General features: G+C 37.4%; 1 protein-coding gene across 2 annotated transcripts in view; it reads left to right on the plus strand.

The window, feature by feature from the left end:
• Positions 1-18311, plus strand: part of RARA (retinoic acid receptor alpha) — a 309687-nt gene that overhangs the window by 207088 nt on the left and 84288 nt on the right. The window contains exon 1 of one of the 2 annotated variants that reach the window (XM_053698378.1): positions 2567-3957. The exons of the other annotated variant lie outside the window; for it this stretch is intronic. Coding sequence (XP_053554353.1) covers positions 3789-3957 — 169 coding nt within the window. The 5' untranslated portion in view covers positions 2567-3788. Of the gene's footprint in view, positions 1-2566; positions 3958-18311 lie in introns of those variants that run through there. 2 annotated transcript variants of the gene reach the window in all.

Below are 18311 nucleotides of genomic sequence, written 5' to 3' on the forward strand. Positions count from 1 at the left end.
ACTCTATATACCAAAGTATTCTAGAGTCAAATGTGAGGCCATCTGGCTGACAGCTAAAGCTTGGACAAAATTTGGGTCATGCAACAGGACAAGCACACCAGCAAATATACAACACAATGACTGAAAAAGAAAGAAATCAAGGTGTTGCAATGGCCCAGTCAAAGTCCAGACCTCAACCCGATTTAAATGCTGTGGCGGGACCTTAAAGAGACACTGAACCCAAATTTTTTCTTTCGTGATTCAGATAGAGCATGCAATTTTAAGCAACTTTCTAATTTTACTCCTATTATCAATTTTTCTTTGTTCTCTTGCTATTTTTATTTGAAAAAGAAGGCATCTAAGTTTTTTTTGTTCAGAACTCTGGACAACACTTTTTTATTGGTGGATGAATTTATCCACCAATCAGCAAGGACAACCCAGGTTGTTCTCCAAAAATGGACCGGCATCTAAACTTACATTCTTGCATTTCAAATAAAGATACCAAGAGAATGAAGACACTGATAATAGGAGTAAATTAGAAAGTTGCTTAAAATTTCATGCTCTATCTGAATCACGAAAATTTTGCGTTCAGTGTCCCTTTAAGAGAGCTTTGCATAAATGAATGCCTGCAAACCTCGATGAACTAAAGCAACGTTGTAAAGAAGAGTGGGCCAAAATTCCTCCACAACGATGTGAGAGACTGATAAAGTCATACAGGAAAATATTACTTTAATTTATTGTTGCTAAAGGTGGTTCTACAAGCTATTGAATCATAAGGTGTACTTAATTTTCCACACATGGCTTCTTCATTTTGGCTCATTCTCTCTTTCTTTCTCTCTCTCTCTCTTTTGTGCTCTTTCTCTCTCTCTCTCTCTCTCTCTCTCTCTCTGTTTGTGCTCTTTCTCTCTCTGTCTGTCTCTCTGTCTGTCTCTTTCTCTTTTTCTCTTTCTCTCTCTCTCTCTCTCTCTTTCTCTCCTCTCTTTTTTTTTCTCTCTCTCTCTCTTTTTCTCTCTCTCTTTTTCTCTCTTTTTTTCTCTCTTTCTCTTTCTTTCTCTCTCTTTCTCTCTCTCTCTTTTTCTCTTTCTCTCTCTCTTTCTCTCTCTCTCTTTCTCTTTCTTTCTCTCTCTTTCTCTCTCTCTTTTTCTCTTTCTCTCTCTTTCTCTCTCTCTCTCTTTCTCTCTCTCTCTTTCTTTCTCTTTCTTTCTTTCTTTCTTTCTTTCTTTCTCTCTCTTTTTTTCTCTCTTTCTCTCTCTCTTTCTCTCTCTCTCTCTCTTTCTTTCTCTCTTTGTCTCTCTCTTTCTTTCTCTCGTTGTCTCTCTCTTTCTCTTTCTTTCTTTCTTTCTTTCTCTCTTTATTGTTTTCTCTCTCTCTCTTTCTTGTTCTCTCTCTATTTTGTTTCTCTCTCGCTCTTTCTTTTTCACACTCGCTTTCTTTCTCTCTTTCTTTCTCTCTCTCTTTTTCACTCTCTTTTTTTCTTTCTCTCTCTCATATTAAAGTCATTGGACATGTGCAATCTCTCAGATAAGAAAAATGAATTCACCAGTGTGAAGGGCAAGTCCAAAGTAATATCATAAAGGCTTGCACTCAGTGGAGTTTTGAAATGTTGAAGTTACTTATTTACACATAAAAAAGAGTCTCTTTATGATGTGTGTATATATGTGTGTGTATGTGTAAGGATATATATATATATATACACATAATATAATTAGTCTAACTATATATTTATGTCTACTTATATGTCTTATTTTGGTATTTAAATCACTAGACTATATATATATGTGTGTGTGTGTGTGTGTATATATATGTGTGTGTATATTTATATATATATATATATATGTATATATATATATATATATATATGTATATATATATATATATATATATATATATATATATATGTATATGTATATATATATATATATATATATATATATATATGTATATGTATATATATATATATATATATATATATATATATATATATATATATATATATATATATATATATATATATATGTATATATATATGTGTGTGTGTGTGTATACACACACACAATTTGCACATCCTTGGTCATTATATAACAGTGTGAAATCTTTGTCCCAAGCTATTATCCTTTTGTGAGGAGGGATGTCCTTAGGGGGAGGGGTCACTTCATTCCAAAATATTCAATGAGGGTGGTGGGAATGCCTAGTGACATCATTATCTGTGAGAAGGAGCCAGTTAGGTCATTTGGAGGTGAGGAAAAAGGTTCAGGGAGAGGTCGCTTGCATAATATTAGGCAAATGAAAAAAGGAGAAAGCATGCTTTTAGATCATAGCCTCTTAGTTATAAGGCACTGATAGGGAGGGAACTAGGAAGGCAACTTTTTTTTTGTATTTATTGTGTAGTGTCCATCCTGTCAGGGAAGGGGTTAAGGGATGGGGGTGTTGACATGCCAGGGCTCAGCTGCCTTCAGTCCATCAGGAGGGAGAGAGGAGGGGGAGAGGGTGGAGAGAAGGGAGGAGAAGAGATACAGCAGTGAGAGTCTGCAGCACTGAGCTATGTGTGTGAAACCAGAATCCCATATGAGAGGAGAAGGGATCCCCCATCCCAAAGGACTGGCTGTTTTACCTGGAGAGCCACCTTATCCTACGGATCTGCTTTTTAATAAGGGGAACAGAGATTCTCTATTCTTCCAGCACCGTTCTTTTATTATGGTTACCCTATTTTGAAGGATATACTGCAGTATCAGGAGATCATTAATCCTTTGCTAAGATACTTTCAATACATTACCTAGTGGTTTGGAAAACTGGCTACAATCAAGCGTGTGGATGAGCTAACTGCATTAGATTTTTTTGGGGGTGTCCAGTTAGTAACATCTGACAGAGGATCTCTGATCCAGAAGAACAACTGTGGAATAATCCAACATGATGCTTGTATTTTGGGTGCGTTTGCTATAAAGAATAAGGGTTTCCTGCATTATAAGAACTGGGTTATTTAAGACAAGGAGCTTTCTATGAGAACTCAAGTCTGGATTACAGCTAACAGTAGAATATCTGCAGTATGTGTATTGCCTGTACCCTAAGGTCTGAGTGTTTTAAGGATATGACTGCATTAGGCTGAATCCTAATCTAAATCACAAGGATTTCCCTTCATCCTTGATAATAATTCTGTATATAAGGACTGTGTTTACCAGATAAGTGCTAGGGCACCCATCTACCTTAACAGATTTTTTTTCTGTATAAGACTTTCTATTTTTATTAGACATTGCATTACAATGCCAGGCAACCCTTTTAATCCTTAACCACTCTCCCTAATTGACCCCCTCCTTTTTAATCCGGTGGATTGCTGACCTTAAACAAGTACTTCCAGTTATATAGCCTTTGTAAAAAGAACATCAAATCCGGAGGCTCTTTTCTTGTGTGGATGCAATGAAACCTCAGGTTTCCCCTTTTGTTGCATTATGAGCAAAGGAATTCATATGGTTTGGGGTTTCTAGTGTCTGCATGATAAGGTTCTGTAAAGGCCATCCAGCATCCAGTGTGTAGGGTTTTAGTGTTAAGTTCTGCTTACTTTACAGCTTTTTTGATGGAATCCATGCCGAGGGGCAAAGGAATGTCTCATCAGATATGCTTTCTGAATGTGTCTGGGAAACCTCAGCCTTACAATTGTCACTGATCTGGAAAATCCCACATGATTCTGCGGGGAGTTTCTTTTAATTCTCGAAAATATCTCTAGTATTTTTCCATTGCCACAAAAAAGTAAACAAAAAAGGAAAAAAACACTGTGAATTTCTATTTTATATGGTTTGTTTGAGATCAAATTTAGGATGTATGAGAACGTGGATGTTCCTGGCTTGGGCACCAGCCCAACACACTACCATATGATGGATTTTTATAGTCAGAATCGGGCCTGTTTAATGCAGGAGAAAGGAATTGGAACCCTACATTCATATGGGACCCCACTCAGAAGCCAACACTGGAGCAATTCAAATCACTGTATGTATAAAAAAAAATATCCTTTTTTTAAAATAATAATAATAATAGATCTGAGGCCTGTTTTTACTAAACATCTGCCAAAAATCCACCCTTCCATTCTCTAAATCAGTGGAGTAGTGAATTTGATTGGATCATTTTTTTTATTATTATTTATTTTTGTTATATGACCAACATCCAGCATCTTAGATTAGACTGTTGCTGTAATGATAATTTTAAGTTTCTGACTTAATAGAATGTTTTGAATGACACATTTTTAATACACAATTGTTTATTTTTATCATAATAGATAAAACAAAAGAAAAAAGGGGTATATCTAAACTTTTCTGTATATGCTCTTATATTGCAGGGCATTTTTAAATGAGCACTTAGAATACATAATTTGTTTTACTTATTAAAGGGAATCTGAACCCAATTTTTTTCTTTCGTGATTCAGATAGAGCATGCAATTTTAAGCAACTTTCTAATTTACTCCTATTATCAAATTTTCTTCATTCTCTTGGTATCTTTATTTGAAATGCAAGAATATAAGTTTAGATGCCGGCCCATTATTGGTGATCAACCTGGGTTGTTCTTGCTGATTGGTGGATACATTCATCCACCAATTAAAAAGTGCTGTCCAGAGGCTGAAACAAAAAAAAGCTTAGATGCCTTCTCTTTCAAATAAAGATAGCAAGAGAATGAAGAAAAATTGATAATAGGAGTAAATTACAAAGTTGCTTAAAATTGCATGCTCTATCTGAATCACAAAAGAAAAAAAATGTGGTTCAGTGTCCCTTTAAGTTAACATTAAAGTTGATTTAGACATTTTTACTATCTATAGAAAAATTATATACACTACATTCTGTTTTCTAATTTTTTTCGATCAGTGGTGTCCAGACTTTTTAACATAGGGGCCATATTGTTTTCTTTGGTTTTTTTCTTCACGCAAACAAATGTTTATAGTTTCTATTTCTTGAAATAAAAATATGAACCAATAAACCAATAAAATGCACGAGGACAGTTAGAGGAGTATTATGAGGACGTGTGATGGGGTAGGCTGAAAGCCACATTGTGGCCCATGGGCCTTAGATTGAATGAGACCAATTTGGTCAGTAGTTTTAGTAAGTTTTTGTTAGTGTGTAATAAAATATAAATATTTTTTTTATCTTGTTACTATTTTAATATGTCTGTTACCTTACTAATCTTTTGAACTTTTCATTAAATGATGCTGCATTTTATTGTTGCCTTTTGCAAAACATTGCCCTAGGCCCATATATCATTATCTTTTATTACTATTATCAAAACGGTTACTATTAATAGACATATGTCCGTATTTCATTTTGGAATTAGCTAAAAAGTGGTCGCTTGTATTACTCTTTGAGTTAAATAGAAGCATAACCCCTTTTCGGGCACATATTCATTAGTGGAAGTATAAACAAGTGGGTGAGAGATGCCTGCTTGATTGTCAGCTCCTGTGAACAAATCAGGTGTAGTTCTTTATCAAGGGAACACAGTGTTCTTTTTGGGGTGATGTAACCCAAAATTCTGTATAATTGTATTGGATATTATTTTCAGTAGTGATGAGTCGCAGATATACATGTGGCTTCGTTATAGTTGGTTATTCATGATAGTAGGATATTTCACTTCCTGTGTTTCACATGGCTGACAAAACATATTTATGGCCTAGTATTTCACTTAGAAAAAACTGTAAATTGTGTAGCAGTAGGTAGAGAACATTCAAGTTGTGTTTCAGCTGGGCTATGAGACCCATATGGTGAATGCAGTATCCTGTAACGTCCTAAAAAATGATTTTATATTTAAACCTTTTTTCCCCCCTGTAATGAAATTGAGGGTTGTGGGGTTAGTCAAGGATACTATATTGCAGTACTTCGTTTTTTTAACAATTTTATACTTTTATCAAAAGTTATGTGTAGTACAAGAAACTTGCTTTTTACTCAAACCAATAATGTTGGCTGCGCTGTGTGTAAATTCTGACATTAGGAGCACTGTTCTTGGAAGCTTTTCTCACATTTCTAGAATTGCTTTCTTAGTGGGCACAAATATCAACAAACCATAAATAAACTCTGCTAAGCTGTCATTTCGAATGAGATATTTGGGTTTTTCTGTTAGTTGCTACATAGGAATGTGGGGGATTACTAATCAGCTATTTGAAAAGTGAATTGTCCTTAATTCCTTGGCTGCCAAAGGGATAAATTTAGTCTAGTAACCTAAAGTTGTTGTAGAGCTGAATGCTTTGTTTATTGGTGTTCTGTAAAGGAGAGGGTTGGGCTGCTTTTTAGAGTTATTGCTTTTCGGTTGTGGATACCAAACATAGATAAAAGAAGGGCCTGCATCATTTCCCTATCTTGTTTTTATCTGCTTGGATGTGGAGGAAGGGCAATAATCGCATCAGCATATAAACAGAGCTGGCTGTTTATTGGACCCCTGCTGTCTGTACACACAGGATTGGGAGATCAGAGGATACGCTAGCTAACACCTCCTTCATATTTTACTATACATGTTTATGCAAGTGTGGATATCTCCGTTTCAGAACAGAAGATCATACAACTAGTAATACATTTTAGGTGCAGAAAGCAATTGCCAGGGAATATGGATACAGGTCAATGCAAGGGCTGCACCAACAACTTAAATAACTGCATGATGACTGCAGAGCAAGTTTGATCAATACATGATGTGAATTGTGCTTTTTTGTGGGCCAGTGCAGTCGTGAGACAGCTTTGTAAGAAGTCAGTGGTAAATATGGACAGCTGTTTTTAGGATTTCAGAGATGTGCAGGATAACTATAGGAAGAAGAGGATAGAGGTGTGAGTAGGCTTATTATATAGGCTTATTATAGGTAGATAGAGGTGTGAGTAGGCTTATTATAGGTAGAGGATAGAGGTGTGAGTGGGCTTATTATAGGTAGAGGATAGAGGTGTGAGTAGGCTTATTATAGGTAGAGGATAGAGGTGTGAGTAGGCTTATTATAGGTAGAGGATAGAGGTGTGAGTATGCTTATTATAGGTAGAGGATAGAGGTGTGAGTGGGCTTATTATAGGTAGAGGATAGAGGTGTGAGTAGGCTTATTATAGGTAGATGATAGAGGTGTGATTAGGCTTATTATATAGGCTTATTATAGGTAGAGGATAGAGGTGTGAGTAGGCTTATTATAGGTAGAGGATAGAGGTGTGAGCATGCTTATTATAGGTAGATGATAGAGGTGTGAGTGGGCTTATTATAGGTAGAGGATAGAGGCGTGAGTAGGCTTATTGTAGGTAGATGATAGAGGTGTGAGTAGGCTTATTATATAGGCTTATTATAGGTAGAGGATAGAGGTGTGAGTAGGCTTATTATATAGGCTTATTATAGGTAGAGGATAGAGGTGTGAGTGGGTCTATTATAGATAGCGGATAGAGGTGTAAGTGGGTTCATTATAGGTAGTGGGTGGTTCATTATAGGTAGAGGATAGGAGTGTGAGATGGGTTAGTATAATAAGTGGATATAGTAGTGTGTGTATCTGTACTGGAAGTGGGAAAACCTATAAGTTGATTTGTTTAGGAAATGGACAATTGTTAAAAAGGTTAGTTAATGAATTGGGCATAGCTGTGCGTGGTTCCAGCCTAAGAACGAAAGATATTTAGTTGATTCCAGAAATGTGTAAGAGGGAAGAGAATATAACACTAAATACATATGCCAGTGGCTATGTCTCGCATACTATCAGCACTTCCAACTGCTTCTTTCCTTTATAATGCAGAATTTGTCCCTCCCAGTCACAGCTATCTGAGGAATCTGCATTGTCCAATCTCACTGACCTTCTGCTCTTATCTAGATTAGGAGGAGGTCAGGGAGGTGTGCGGTTCACTGACCCTTCAATTTAGTTTTACTGTTGACTTTTGTATATCCCTTTGTTTACTGCTTCCATGAAAAGCACTCAGCAACTCTTTTCCTCTGGATTCTTCTGAAAACACAATGTTGATTGATGTATTCTTGCATGGACCCTTATGTTGATAGTGAAATTGTCCAGGTTTCCCAGTCATTCTTCTATCAGTATTTTTATCCTGTGCCTGCAGTACTCACATAGGTTCAGTATATGCTAGCTTTGTACATAATACATATTACAGTTCAAGGGACCGTTTACCCTAATTATTTCTCCCCTTTAATTTATTTCCAATGATCGATTTTACCTGCTGTAGTGTGTTAAATTATTTACAAATAGCTCCTTTTACTTTATTTTGAATAGCTTATTTTTAATGTTTCCTGTGGTATTCCTACCTATAGTGAAAGTTTCTATACTTAAAGGGACATAATAATAAAAAAAAACCAAAATTATTTCAGAATTAAGATAGAGCGTACAATGTTAAAGGGACAGTCAACACCCAAAATAAACTTGCTGTAATTAATTACTTGCACGATTATTCCATACATCCTTATTCTCATTCTCTAGTCCAAACTGAATCTCTTTTTTTTTTCTTTAAAAAATTAAATTCGAGCAGTTTGGAAAAAACATGGCCTCCATAACTCCTCCTCACATTGTCTTCTTCCCCAGAGCTTGTTTCAAATTCTCTCGTGCCCGCCAAAAATTATGACAAGCGTTTAACCAAACGCATGCGCATAGTGTCAGTTTTTTTTCCCCACTGCAGAAAGAGGTGGGGATCTTATTTAGTGTTGCATCAGTCCCACAGATATTCCGGATGTATCCACTGCTCCTTTTCAATTGTGCGCCTTTGCTTTGGGTACTCACGTAAGTCTAACATATTTGAACCTTATAAAATACAAGATACCCCCTGCCTATCTCACTAGGGCATATGCTGCTATTTGCTCAAGCACTGACAAGAGGCAGTTCTTACAAAACAGAAGCAAACGCTGAGTTATTTATAAAGCAGAGCGCAGATTAGATATTATACTTATTGCTGAATAAGTTTAAATGACTAGTCAGTTCATTCAATACTTACTTGTGTCATATGTGTAACAACAATGTCATTCTGTACAGTCACCTTTCCATCATTCAGGTGAAAATGGAACAGGTATGTATGTTAGAGCAGTGATTTTTAACCTTTTTTTTGCCGTGGCACACTTTTTTAAATTAAAAAATCCTGTGGCACACCACCATCCCAAAATTTTTAAAAAATCACACATTGTAGCCTAATACAGCATAAATATATACACATACACACAAACACACACATACTGTATGTATTGTGCTATTATGCCATGCCTCCTACAAACTACCCCTGCACTGGGAGTAAAAAACAAGCAAAGTTTAAAAAATATGTCACACTGTTGTCAGTCTGCCGTGGCACACCTGAGGATCTCTCATGGCACACTAGTGTGCCACGGCACACTGGTTGAAAAACACTGTGTTAGAGTGAGGTAATGTATGTTAGAAGGAACCTTTACACAGTTCCGTGAATAAAGAGGCTGGCTGCTAGCGACAAAACGTACTAACTGCACATGCGCAATTATGCGTGAACGTTCATGAGTCGTCGTGGCCGACACTCATGCGATTTGCAGGTAAAATCAACTTCACAATGACGTAGGAGGAGTTTAGGATCCATCCTTTATCTGAATGGCAGTTGGCTTTTTGAAGTAATTGATTACAGCAAGTTTATTTTGGGTGTTGATTGTCCCTTTAAACAACCTTCAAAGTGACTTCTATTATCTAATTTACTTTGATAGCCTCTGTATAAAAGTTATATCTAGGTAGGCTCAGGAGCAGCAATTCACTACTGGGTGCTAGCTGATTGGTGACTACACATATAAGCCTCTTGTGATTGGTTCACCAGATGTGCTCAGCTAGCTCCCAGTAGTGCATTGCTGCTCCTTCAACCTATACCAAGAGAATGAAGCACATTTGATCAAATAAGTCAATTGGAAAGTTCTTTGAAATTGTATGTTCTATCTAAATCGTAAAACATTTTGGGTTTTATATAGGTTAAAGAAAACCGTGTAAACATAGCAGGCAGAAAAAATTACACTCCCAGTAAGAGGTAGAAGCTTTCATGATTCATATAGAAGAGACTTTCCTATTTACTTCCATCATCAAATTGCACAATAATTTTATATTCCAACTTTCTGAGGTACCAGCTACTACTGAGCATGTGCTAGAGTTCATAATATATACATACGAGTCTGAGATAACTGATCGCTGTCACATGATGCATGGGGCAGCAAACTGAACTAAATTTTGAAACGTGTCAGAAACAAATCTGCTCATTTAAGTGCAGTTACATTATTACACACTTGTCAGTTTAGCAATTCTACTATATTTAAAGGGACAGTCTACACCTTAGTCATCGTAAAGTCTTACCTTAGATTAAGCTGCAAATAGCCTCATGCACCCCTTTCTATATCATGCAACAGGAATGGATAAAAAGTTATTTTAAAATGAATATTGTTCTGGTCACTTTGAAATGGCTGCCAAGCTCCACCCACTGATGACATCATAATCTGGGCTGCATCCAGGCACTCTTCTGAATAGCATTGACAGTCTGTTGAATCCAACTAGTGAGCCTTTTGTTATTGGATGCCATATGCAGCCCAGATCATGATGTCATCAGTGGGCTGAGCTTGGCAGCCATTTTAAAGAGGCCAGAAACAAAATTCATTTTAAAATTACTTTTTTTTTTACCGTTACTGCTGCATGATATAGAATAGGTGCAGGAGGCTAGTTGCATATTAATCTAAGCTAAGATGTCTGGGGGCCACTGGCCAAGTGTTATTCTCCTATGGGGGCCACTTTAACTGAGTAAGTGCTCTGGAACTGAATATACTAGGAAATGAAAATGACATTTAGCCAAGTAGTAGTCCATTGTTAGCAGTTGTAGCCCAAAATAGACATAAACCGTTGTCTATATTTATCTTGTGAGTACCAAATGAAGTGATCATCTTGGAACTGTATAGAAATGTAAAAAAGTGGTGGGAGTCTACACTTGATGCTTGTCTTTATATTTGTGTTGTAAATGCCTATTAAGAACATCAACTAGTTATACCTCTTAGAACCCTAAAAAAAACATTGACAGCCCAAATTAATGGTTTTACAAGGGAGGGCCAGATGAAACGATCTTGAGGGCCGCATTTGGCCCTGGGGCTGGTACTTTGAGACCACTGGTGTAGACTGTCCCTTTAAGGGTCCTTTAAGCTTTAATTGTGTGTTTATATGTATGTATATATGTATGTGTGTGTATACATAGATATATAGATTTAATGATTATTTATTGTGCCTTTACATTTTAAAAAGTACCATGGGCAGTGGGCACTCTAGAAGGTTATCACCAAATGAAATGTTTTCTGTAGCAATATACAGTGTGCCATACACAGCACAATGTGTTATCAATGTATACTCAGCATCATTGAAGAGTACTGTATTTAAAGCAGGCTTTTGAATAAGCATTTACTATTAACACTCACAGAGACACAAAACACTAAAACATGCTAGACTTGATGTGTTCAAAGCAAAGATTATTCTGAGAAAATAAAATTATTAGTTGAAGAAATAATTGTAACAAATGTAGTTTCTGTATGGGCAGTGTTATGTTGTATTGTGAGCGATCTTTTTTTTTAAAAAAGCCTGTGCTTATCTCTCCCCTGTTGAGGCCAGTTAGGGATAGGTAACAATCTGTAAGAGAGATTAGTGTCCCTTTGAGAACAAGCTGTAATAAGTTAGCTAAGCAGCAAAACAATGTCTGTTCTTTACATACTGCCAGCTTGGAATTGCAGTGTTCTGATCTCTATTTACTTGGTGGTTTGTAGTCTACATTGAGCATTCTTTTGAAAGGGACAGTGTACTCGCATGAAATAAGCAATACTGCATAAAACACTTCCATGGTAGTGCGTTTGCCAGGCAATACAAGGATGCAGTTAGAAAAGGGGAAAGCTAGCCAATGCAGCTGTAACACCCCTCAGCCAATATGATGAAATAATGAATAAAACATCTGCATGTACATGCCCATATAGTGTGCACGAGCTAGATACTGTAATTGCGTGCTAGTTGCCATTTGGGTGTGCATGAGAGCACCGCTTGCCAATAGCCTTAGTAAACTGCGCTAAATTAAGTGGTTACACTTGTGGAGACTTCATCAGGGATTCCTTTTCCTTCTCAGAAGGTTCAGGCACATGTAGAGCAAACAAGACTCAGTAAGTAAGCTTCTGGATGTATGTCTTCTCTCCCATGCCTGTACTAGCTTACTACGGATGTATGCCTTCTCTCCCATGCCTGTACTAGCTTACTACAGATGTATGCCTTCTCTCCCATGCCTGTACTAGCTTACTATGGATGTATGCCTTCTCTCCCATGCCTGTACTAGCTTACTACAGATGTATGTCTTCTCTCCCATGCCTGTACTAGCTTACTACGGATGTATGCCTTCTCTCCCATGCCTGTACTAGCTTACTACAGATGTATGCCTTCTCTCCCATGCCTGTGCTAGCTTACTACAGATGTATGCCTTCTCTCCCATGACTGTACTAGCTTACTACAGATGTATGCCTTCTCTCCCATGCCTGTACTAGCTTACTATGGATGTATGCCTTCTCTCCTATGCCTGTACTAGCTTACTACGGATGTATGCCTTCTCTCCCATGCCTGTACTAGCTTACTACAGATGTATGCCTTCTCTCCCATGCCTGTACTAGCTTACTACAGATGTATGCCTTCTCTCCCATGCCTGTACTAACTTACTACAGATGTATGCCTTCTCTCCCATGCCTGTACTAGCTTACTACGGATGTATGCCTTCTCTCCCATGCCAGTACTAGCTTACTACGGATGTATGCCTTCTCTCCCATGCCTGTACTAGCTTACTACGGATGTATGCCTTCTCTCTCATGCCTGTACTAGCTTACTACAGATGTATGCCTTCTCTCCCATGCCTGTACTAGCTTACTACAGATATATACCTCCTCTCCCATGACTGTACTAGCTTACTACGGATGTATGCCTTCTCTCCCATGCCAGTACTAGCTTACTCCGGATGAGGGATGCACCGAAATTTCGGCAGCAGAAAGTTTCGGCCGAAAATTGCATTTTTGGCTATTTCGTTTTTCGTTTTTTTTTCCCCCCTGTTATTTTCGGTAAAATTATTGTGTAGCATGTTTCAAATTTGATGCTAGCCAAGAGCTGCTGTTTAAGTTTATCACTTGACTTACTGTTCTGCATATAATGAGTTTTCTAGGACTATACTTTATTTGGATAATTGGTAAAAAAAAAACCTGTTAAATATGATTCTGTTACATAGAACAAAATGAAGAATAATACAGTATATTCATATTTATAATTGTTTTAAGTAGGGATGCACCAAAATTTTGGTCGCAGAAACATTTTAGCCGAAAATTGCATTTTTTGCCTGTTTTTTTTTTTTTTTTTTTCTTGGTAAAATTATTGTGTAGCATATTATTGTTTTAAGATATTTTTGTCCAATTTTAGTGTGTTACTTTCAATAAAAGTGTGTGCTTTTTTATTGGCTCTAATTATGCATAAAAAAATACATTTGAAAATAATTTTAAAAAATACATTTTCGGCATCAGTTTCGGGTTTCCGCCAAGTGCATCCCGGATTTTCGGATTCGGTTTCGTTCCAGAATTTCCATTTCGGTGCATCACTACTACGGATATACTGTATGCCTTCTCTCCCATGCCTGTACTAGCTTACTGATGTATGCCTTCTCTCCCATGCCTGTTCTAGCTTACTACTGATGTATGCCTTCTCTCCCATGCCTGTACTAGCTTACTGATGTATGCCTTTATCTCCCCTGCCTGTTCTAGCTTACTACGGATGTATGCCTTCTCTCTCATGCCAGTACTAGCTTACAGATGTATGTCTTATCTCTCATGCTAGTACTATCTTATGGATGTATGCCTTTTCTTCCATGCCTGTACTAGCTTACTACGGATATATGCCTTCTCTCCCATGCCTGTACTAGCTTACGGATGTATGCCTTCTCTCCCATGCCTGTACTAGCTTACGGATGTATGCTTTCTCTCCCATGACAGTACTAGCTTATGGATGTATGCCTTCTCTCCCATGCCAGTACTAGCTTACAGATGTATGCCTCATCTCCCATGCCAGTACTAACTTACAGATGTATGCCTTCTCTCCCATGCCAGTACTAGCTTACAGATGTATGCCTTATCTCCCATGCCAGTACTAGCTTACAGATGTAGGCCTTATCTCTCATGCCAGTACTAGCTTACGGATGTATGCCTTCTCTCCCATGCCAGTACTAGCTTACTACGGATGTATTCCTTTTCTCCCATGCCAGTACTAGCTTACTACGGATATATGCCTTATCTCTCATGCCAGTACTAGCTTACAGATATATGCCTTATCTATCATGCCAGTACTAGCTTACAGATGTATGCCTTATCTCTCATGCCAGTGCTAGCTTACAGATGTATGCCTTATCTATCATGCCAGTACTAGCTTACAGCTGTATGCCTTATCTCCCATGCCAGTACTAGCATACAGGTGTAGGCCTTCTCTCTCATGCCAGTACTAGTTTACAGATGTATGCCTTATCTCTCATGCCAGTACTAGCTTACAGATGTATGCCTTATCTCTCATGCCAATACTAGCTTACAGCTGTATGCCTTATCTCTCATGCCAGTACTAGCTTACAGATGTATGCCTTCTCTCTCATGCCAGTACTAGTTTACAGATGTATGCCTTATCTCTCATGCCAGTACTAGCTTACAGATGTATGCCTTCTATCCCATGCCAGTACTAGCTTACAGATGTAGGCCTTATCTCTCGTGCCAGTACTAGCTTACAGATGTATGCCTTATCTATCATGCCAGTACTAGCTTACAGATGTATGCCTTATCTCTCATGCCAGTACTAGCTTACAAATGTATGCCTTATCTATCATGCCAGTACTAGCTTACAGATGTATGCCTTATCTCTCATGCCAGTACTAGCTTACAGATGTATGCCTTATCTCTCATGCCAGTACTAGTTTATGGATGTATGCCTTCTCTCCCATGCCTGTACTAGCTTACGGATATATGTCTTATCTCCCATGCCTGTACTAGCTTACGGATATATGTCTTATCTCCCATGCCAGTACTAGCTTACAGATGTAGGCCTTATCTCCCATGCCTGTACTATTTTACAGAATTGCACCCAGGTGGATTGGGCAAACAAATACGTTTAAAAAAAACAAATTCATAAAGGATTAGCATACAATGCCAGTGCAATATTAATGTTAAGATATTCAGCATCACCATAAACCACAACATATCCATTAAAGGGACAGGCTAGTCAAAATTAAACTTGCAGAAACTGCGTGATTCAGATAGGGCATACAATTTTAAACAACTTACCAATTTACCTTTATCATCAAATTTGATTTGTTCTCTTGGTATTCTTTGTTGAAAGCTTAACCTTGTAAGGCACATATGTTAATTTATAAGCCCTTGAAGGCCGCCTCTTATCTCAGTTCATGTATGCCATATAGATAACGTTCTCACTCCCGTGGAGTATTTTTTGATTGGCTTAAATGCGAGTCTGTCAAAAGAACTGAGATAAGGGGGCAGTCTGGAAAGGCTTAGATACAAGGTTATATTAATATACCTTTTACCTCTGTGGTAACCATGTTGGTTATGCAAAACTGGGGAATGGGTAATAAAGGGAATTTCAATACAAATTCTAAAGAAGATTGTCTCTTTAACATGACATGACTAGACAGTATCATTATACAGTGCATAGTGATTAATCATTATGTAGTTACTCAGCATCATTGCACAGTAATCCACGTCTGGTCTCACTTATAGGTCTTTAGCTACACTGCGAACAAAGGCATATTTAATTATTATTAAGATTGAGATCCAATGCAAAAAAGCAAGTGCTCAATATCGTTATACACGTGTCCCGTTATATAGAGCAGCCTCTTTATTAGTAAGGTGTCATTTGTAGAAAATATGTGGCATTTAAAAAAATCAAAATAGAGGGCGCCACATGGTGCAGATCAGATGGTAAATGATATTACAGGCTAAGGAGGACAAAAGAATCCTACTCACGAGATGTGCAAAACCAGCAGTCCGGAACCACTTGTCGTCCGGTAGACCAAATGGATATGATCACAGGGGCGAATCCTCGTCTCTCCTCTATTTTGATTTTTTTAGATTCCTTATCCTTGTGTCGTGGCGTGACACTCTAGAGGAGCGGCCCTTCCGTTTGGAACATCTTTTTTGGGACTTTACATTACGGATATTAAGGACTTGGCCGTCACATGCCATCCCATTTCGGATGACAGTTTGTATATTATAGATTTATATTGTCCTATCTTGCCTATAATCATTTTTTTAGACCCTTGCATTTATTTATTTACCTGTTTCCCTTTGTTACTCCTAGGCGCCTCTTATAAGTACCTTAGTGATATTAGTTGTCACTAGAGTACTAGTCTGCTTATATGTGGCATTTAGTTCAAAATAGCTTATTCAGGGAATAAGTACCAGCATATGCAATACCATTAATATTGAGAAATTGAGTACACGTGAAAATAGGGCTCACTGGCAGCCTTTTCCAACAGTATTCTCCAAAGTCCACTGCACTCAAATAAAAATTAAAGCTTTATTCTGAACTAAGGTCATAAAAACAGCATCAAGCAACGTTTTGGGATGTTTTTATGACCTTAGTTTAGAATAAAGCTTGAATTTTTATATGAGTGCTGCAGATTTTGGCGATAACAGCATAACCAGTAACTAGGGTGAAGGCAATCAAAAGAACATAAAACACATTTTTAATTCTCCAATTAAATGTTTAAATACAAACATTCAACAAATTATGGAAAATAACCCAAAAAGTTAGGAGCCAGGGGTAAAATTCTAGGAGCCAGTGACTCCATGGGTTTGTCAAGCCCGGACACACACACACACACATATACTATATATATAGTTCCTTTACATAGTACGGTTTGATATTAGCAAAGCAACGTTATTTACATGCAGTTCATTATTATGTGCTTTACAATATAACTCGGGTTACACTAATTATAGGTAACAGAGGGCAGGTTGTAGTTTAGGCCTTAAAAAGGCAATAACGTGATTTTCCCTTTTTTGTATCTAAAAGAGATGGTTTTAAAATACATTACAGTCAAATGTTATTGTCCGGGGGGGGGGGGGGGGTTGTCTTTTTCCTTGTGAATTGTTCTTATCAGCCTATGAGCAATCAGGATACTAAACCCATTTTTTTTTCTTTCATGATTCAGCAATTTTAAGCAACTTTCAAATTTACTCCCATTATCAATTTTTTTTCGTTCTCTTGCTTTCTTTATTTAAAAAGCAGGAATGTAAAGCTTAGGAGCCATCTCATTTTAGGCTCAGCACCATGGATAGCACTTGCTTTTTGGTGGCTACATTCAGCAAACCAATAAGCAAGCATAACCAAGGTCTGAACCAAAAATGGGCTGACTCCTAAGCTTTACATTCCTGCTTTTAAAATAAATAAAGATAGCAAGAAAATGAAGAGAAATTGATAATAGGAGTAATTTCGAAAGTTACTTAAAAATTGCATGCTCTGTCCGAATCATTAAATAAAAAAAATTGGTTTAGTATCCCTTTAAAGAGACAGGGTACTGGAAAATGTACTTCCTTTTAATGTGTTCCCAATGATTCATATTACCTGCTGGAGTGTATTACAATTGTTTACAATAATAACTTATTTACCATAATTTATTATTGAAATATATGCATTTGCCTATTAAAAATGACTCCCATATTAAAAATGTAATGGCAATAGAAAAACTATGACAGCAAATGGCGACAAGTAGTGACCCCCTGGGGGGAAATATCCCAGCCCTATTGAAATGGCATTCCTGCAGCTAATTTGATTACAATGAACTCTTATCACCTACTTGCCTCTGAGCACATTATCCAATTAAAGAGATAATAAAGGCAAAATTCAGATGAGACATGCAGTTGTAAACAACTTTTCAGTTTGCTTTGTTCTCTTGGTATCCTTTGTTGAAAATAATATCTAGGTAGGCTCAGGAGCATCAATGCCCTTCTAATAGCTAGCTGCTGATTGATGGCTGCACATATATGCCTCTTGTCATTGTCTCACCGATGCGATCATCTAGCTCCCAAGTAAATTGAAATGTTTTTTAAAATTGTCTGCTGTATCTGAATCATGCAAGAAAATTGTTGGGTTTTATTTGTCTTTAAAGGGACAGTCATCACCAAAATTGTTATTGTTTCAAAATGATAGATAATGCCTTTACTACCCATTCCCCAGCTTTGCACAGCCAACATTGTTAGATTAATATACTTTATAACCTTTAACCCTTAGAGTGCTAATGACGGCTCTGAGCCTTCACATAATTTCTCACTCTAGTGCTAATGACGGCTCAGAGCCGTCATGAGCATTCTCCCAACTTGAGGGA

This window comes from Bombina bombina, chromosome 1 (genome assembly GCF_027579735.1).
Source record: "Bombina bombina isolate aBomBom1 chromosome 1, aBomBom1.pri, whole genome shotgun sequence".
NCBI classification, from domain to species: Eukaryota; Metazoa; Chordata; class Amphibia; order Anura; family Bombinatoridae; genus Bombina; species Bombina bombina.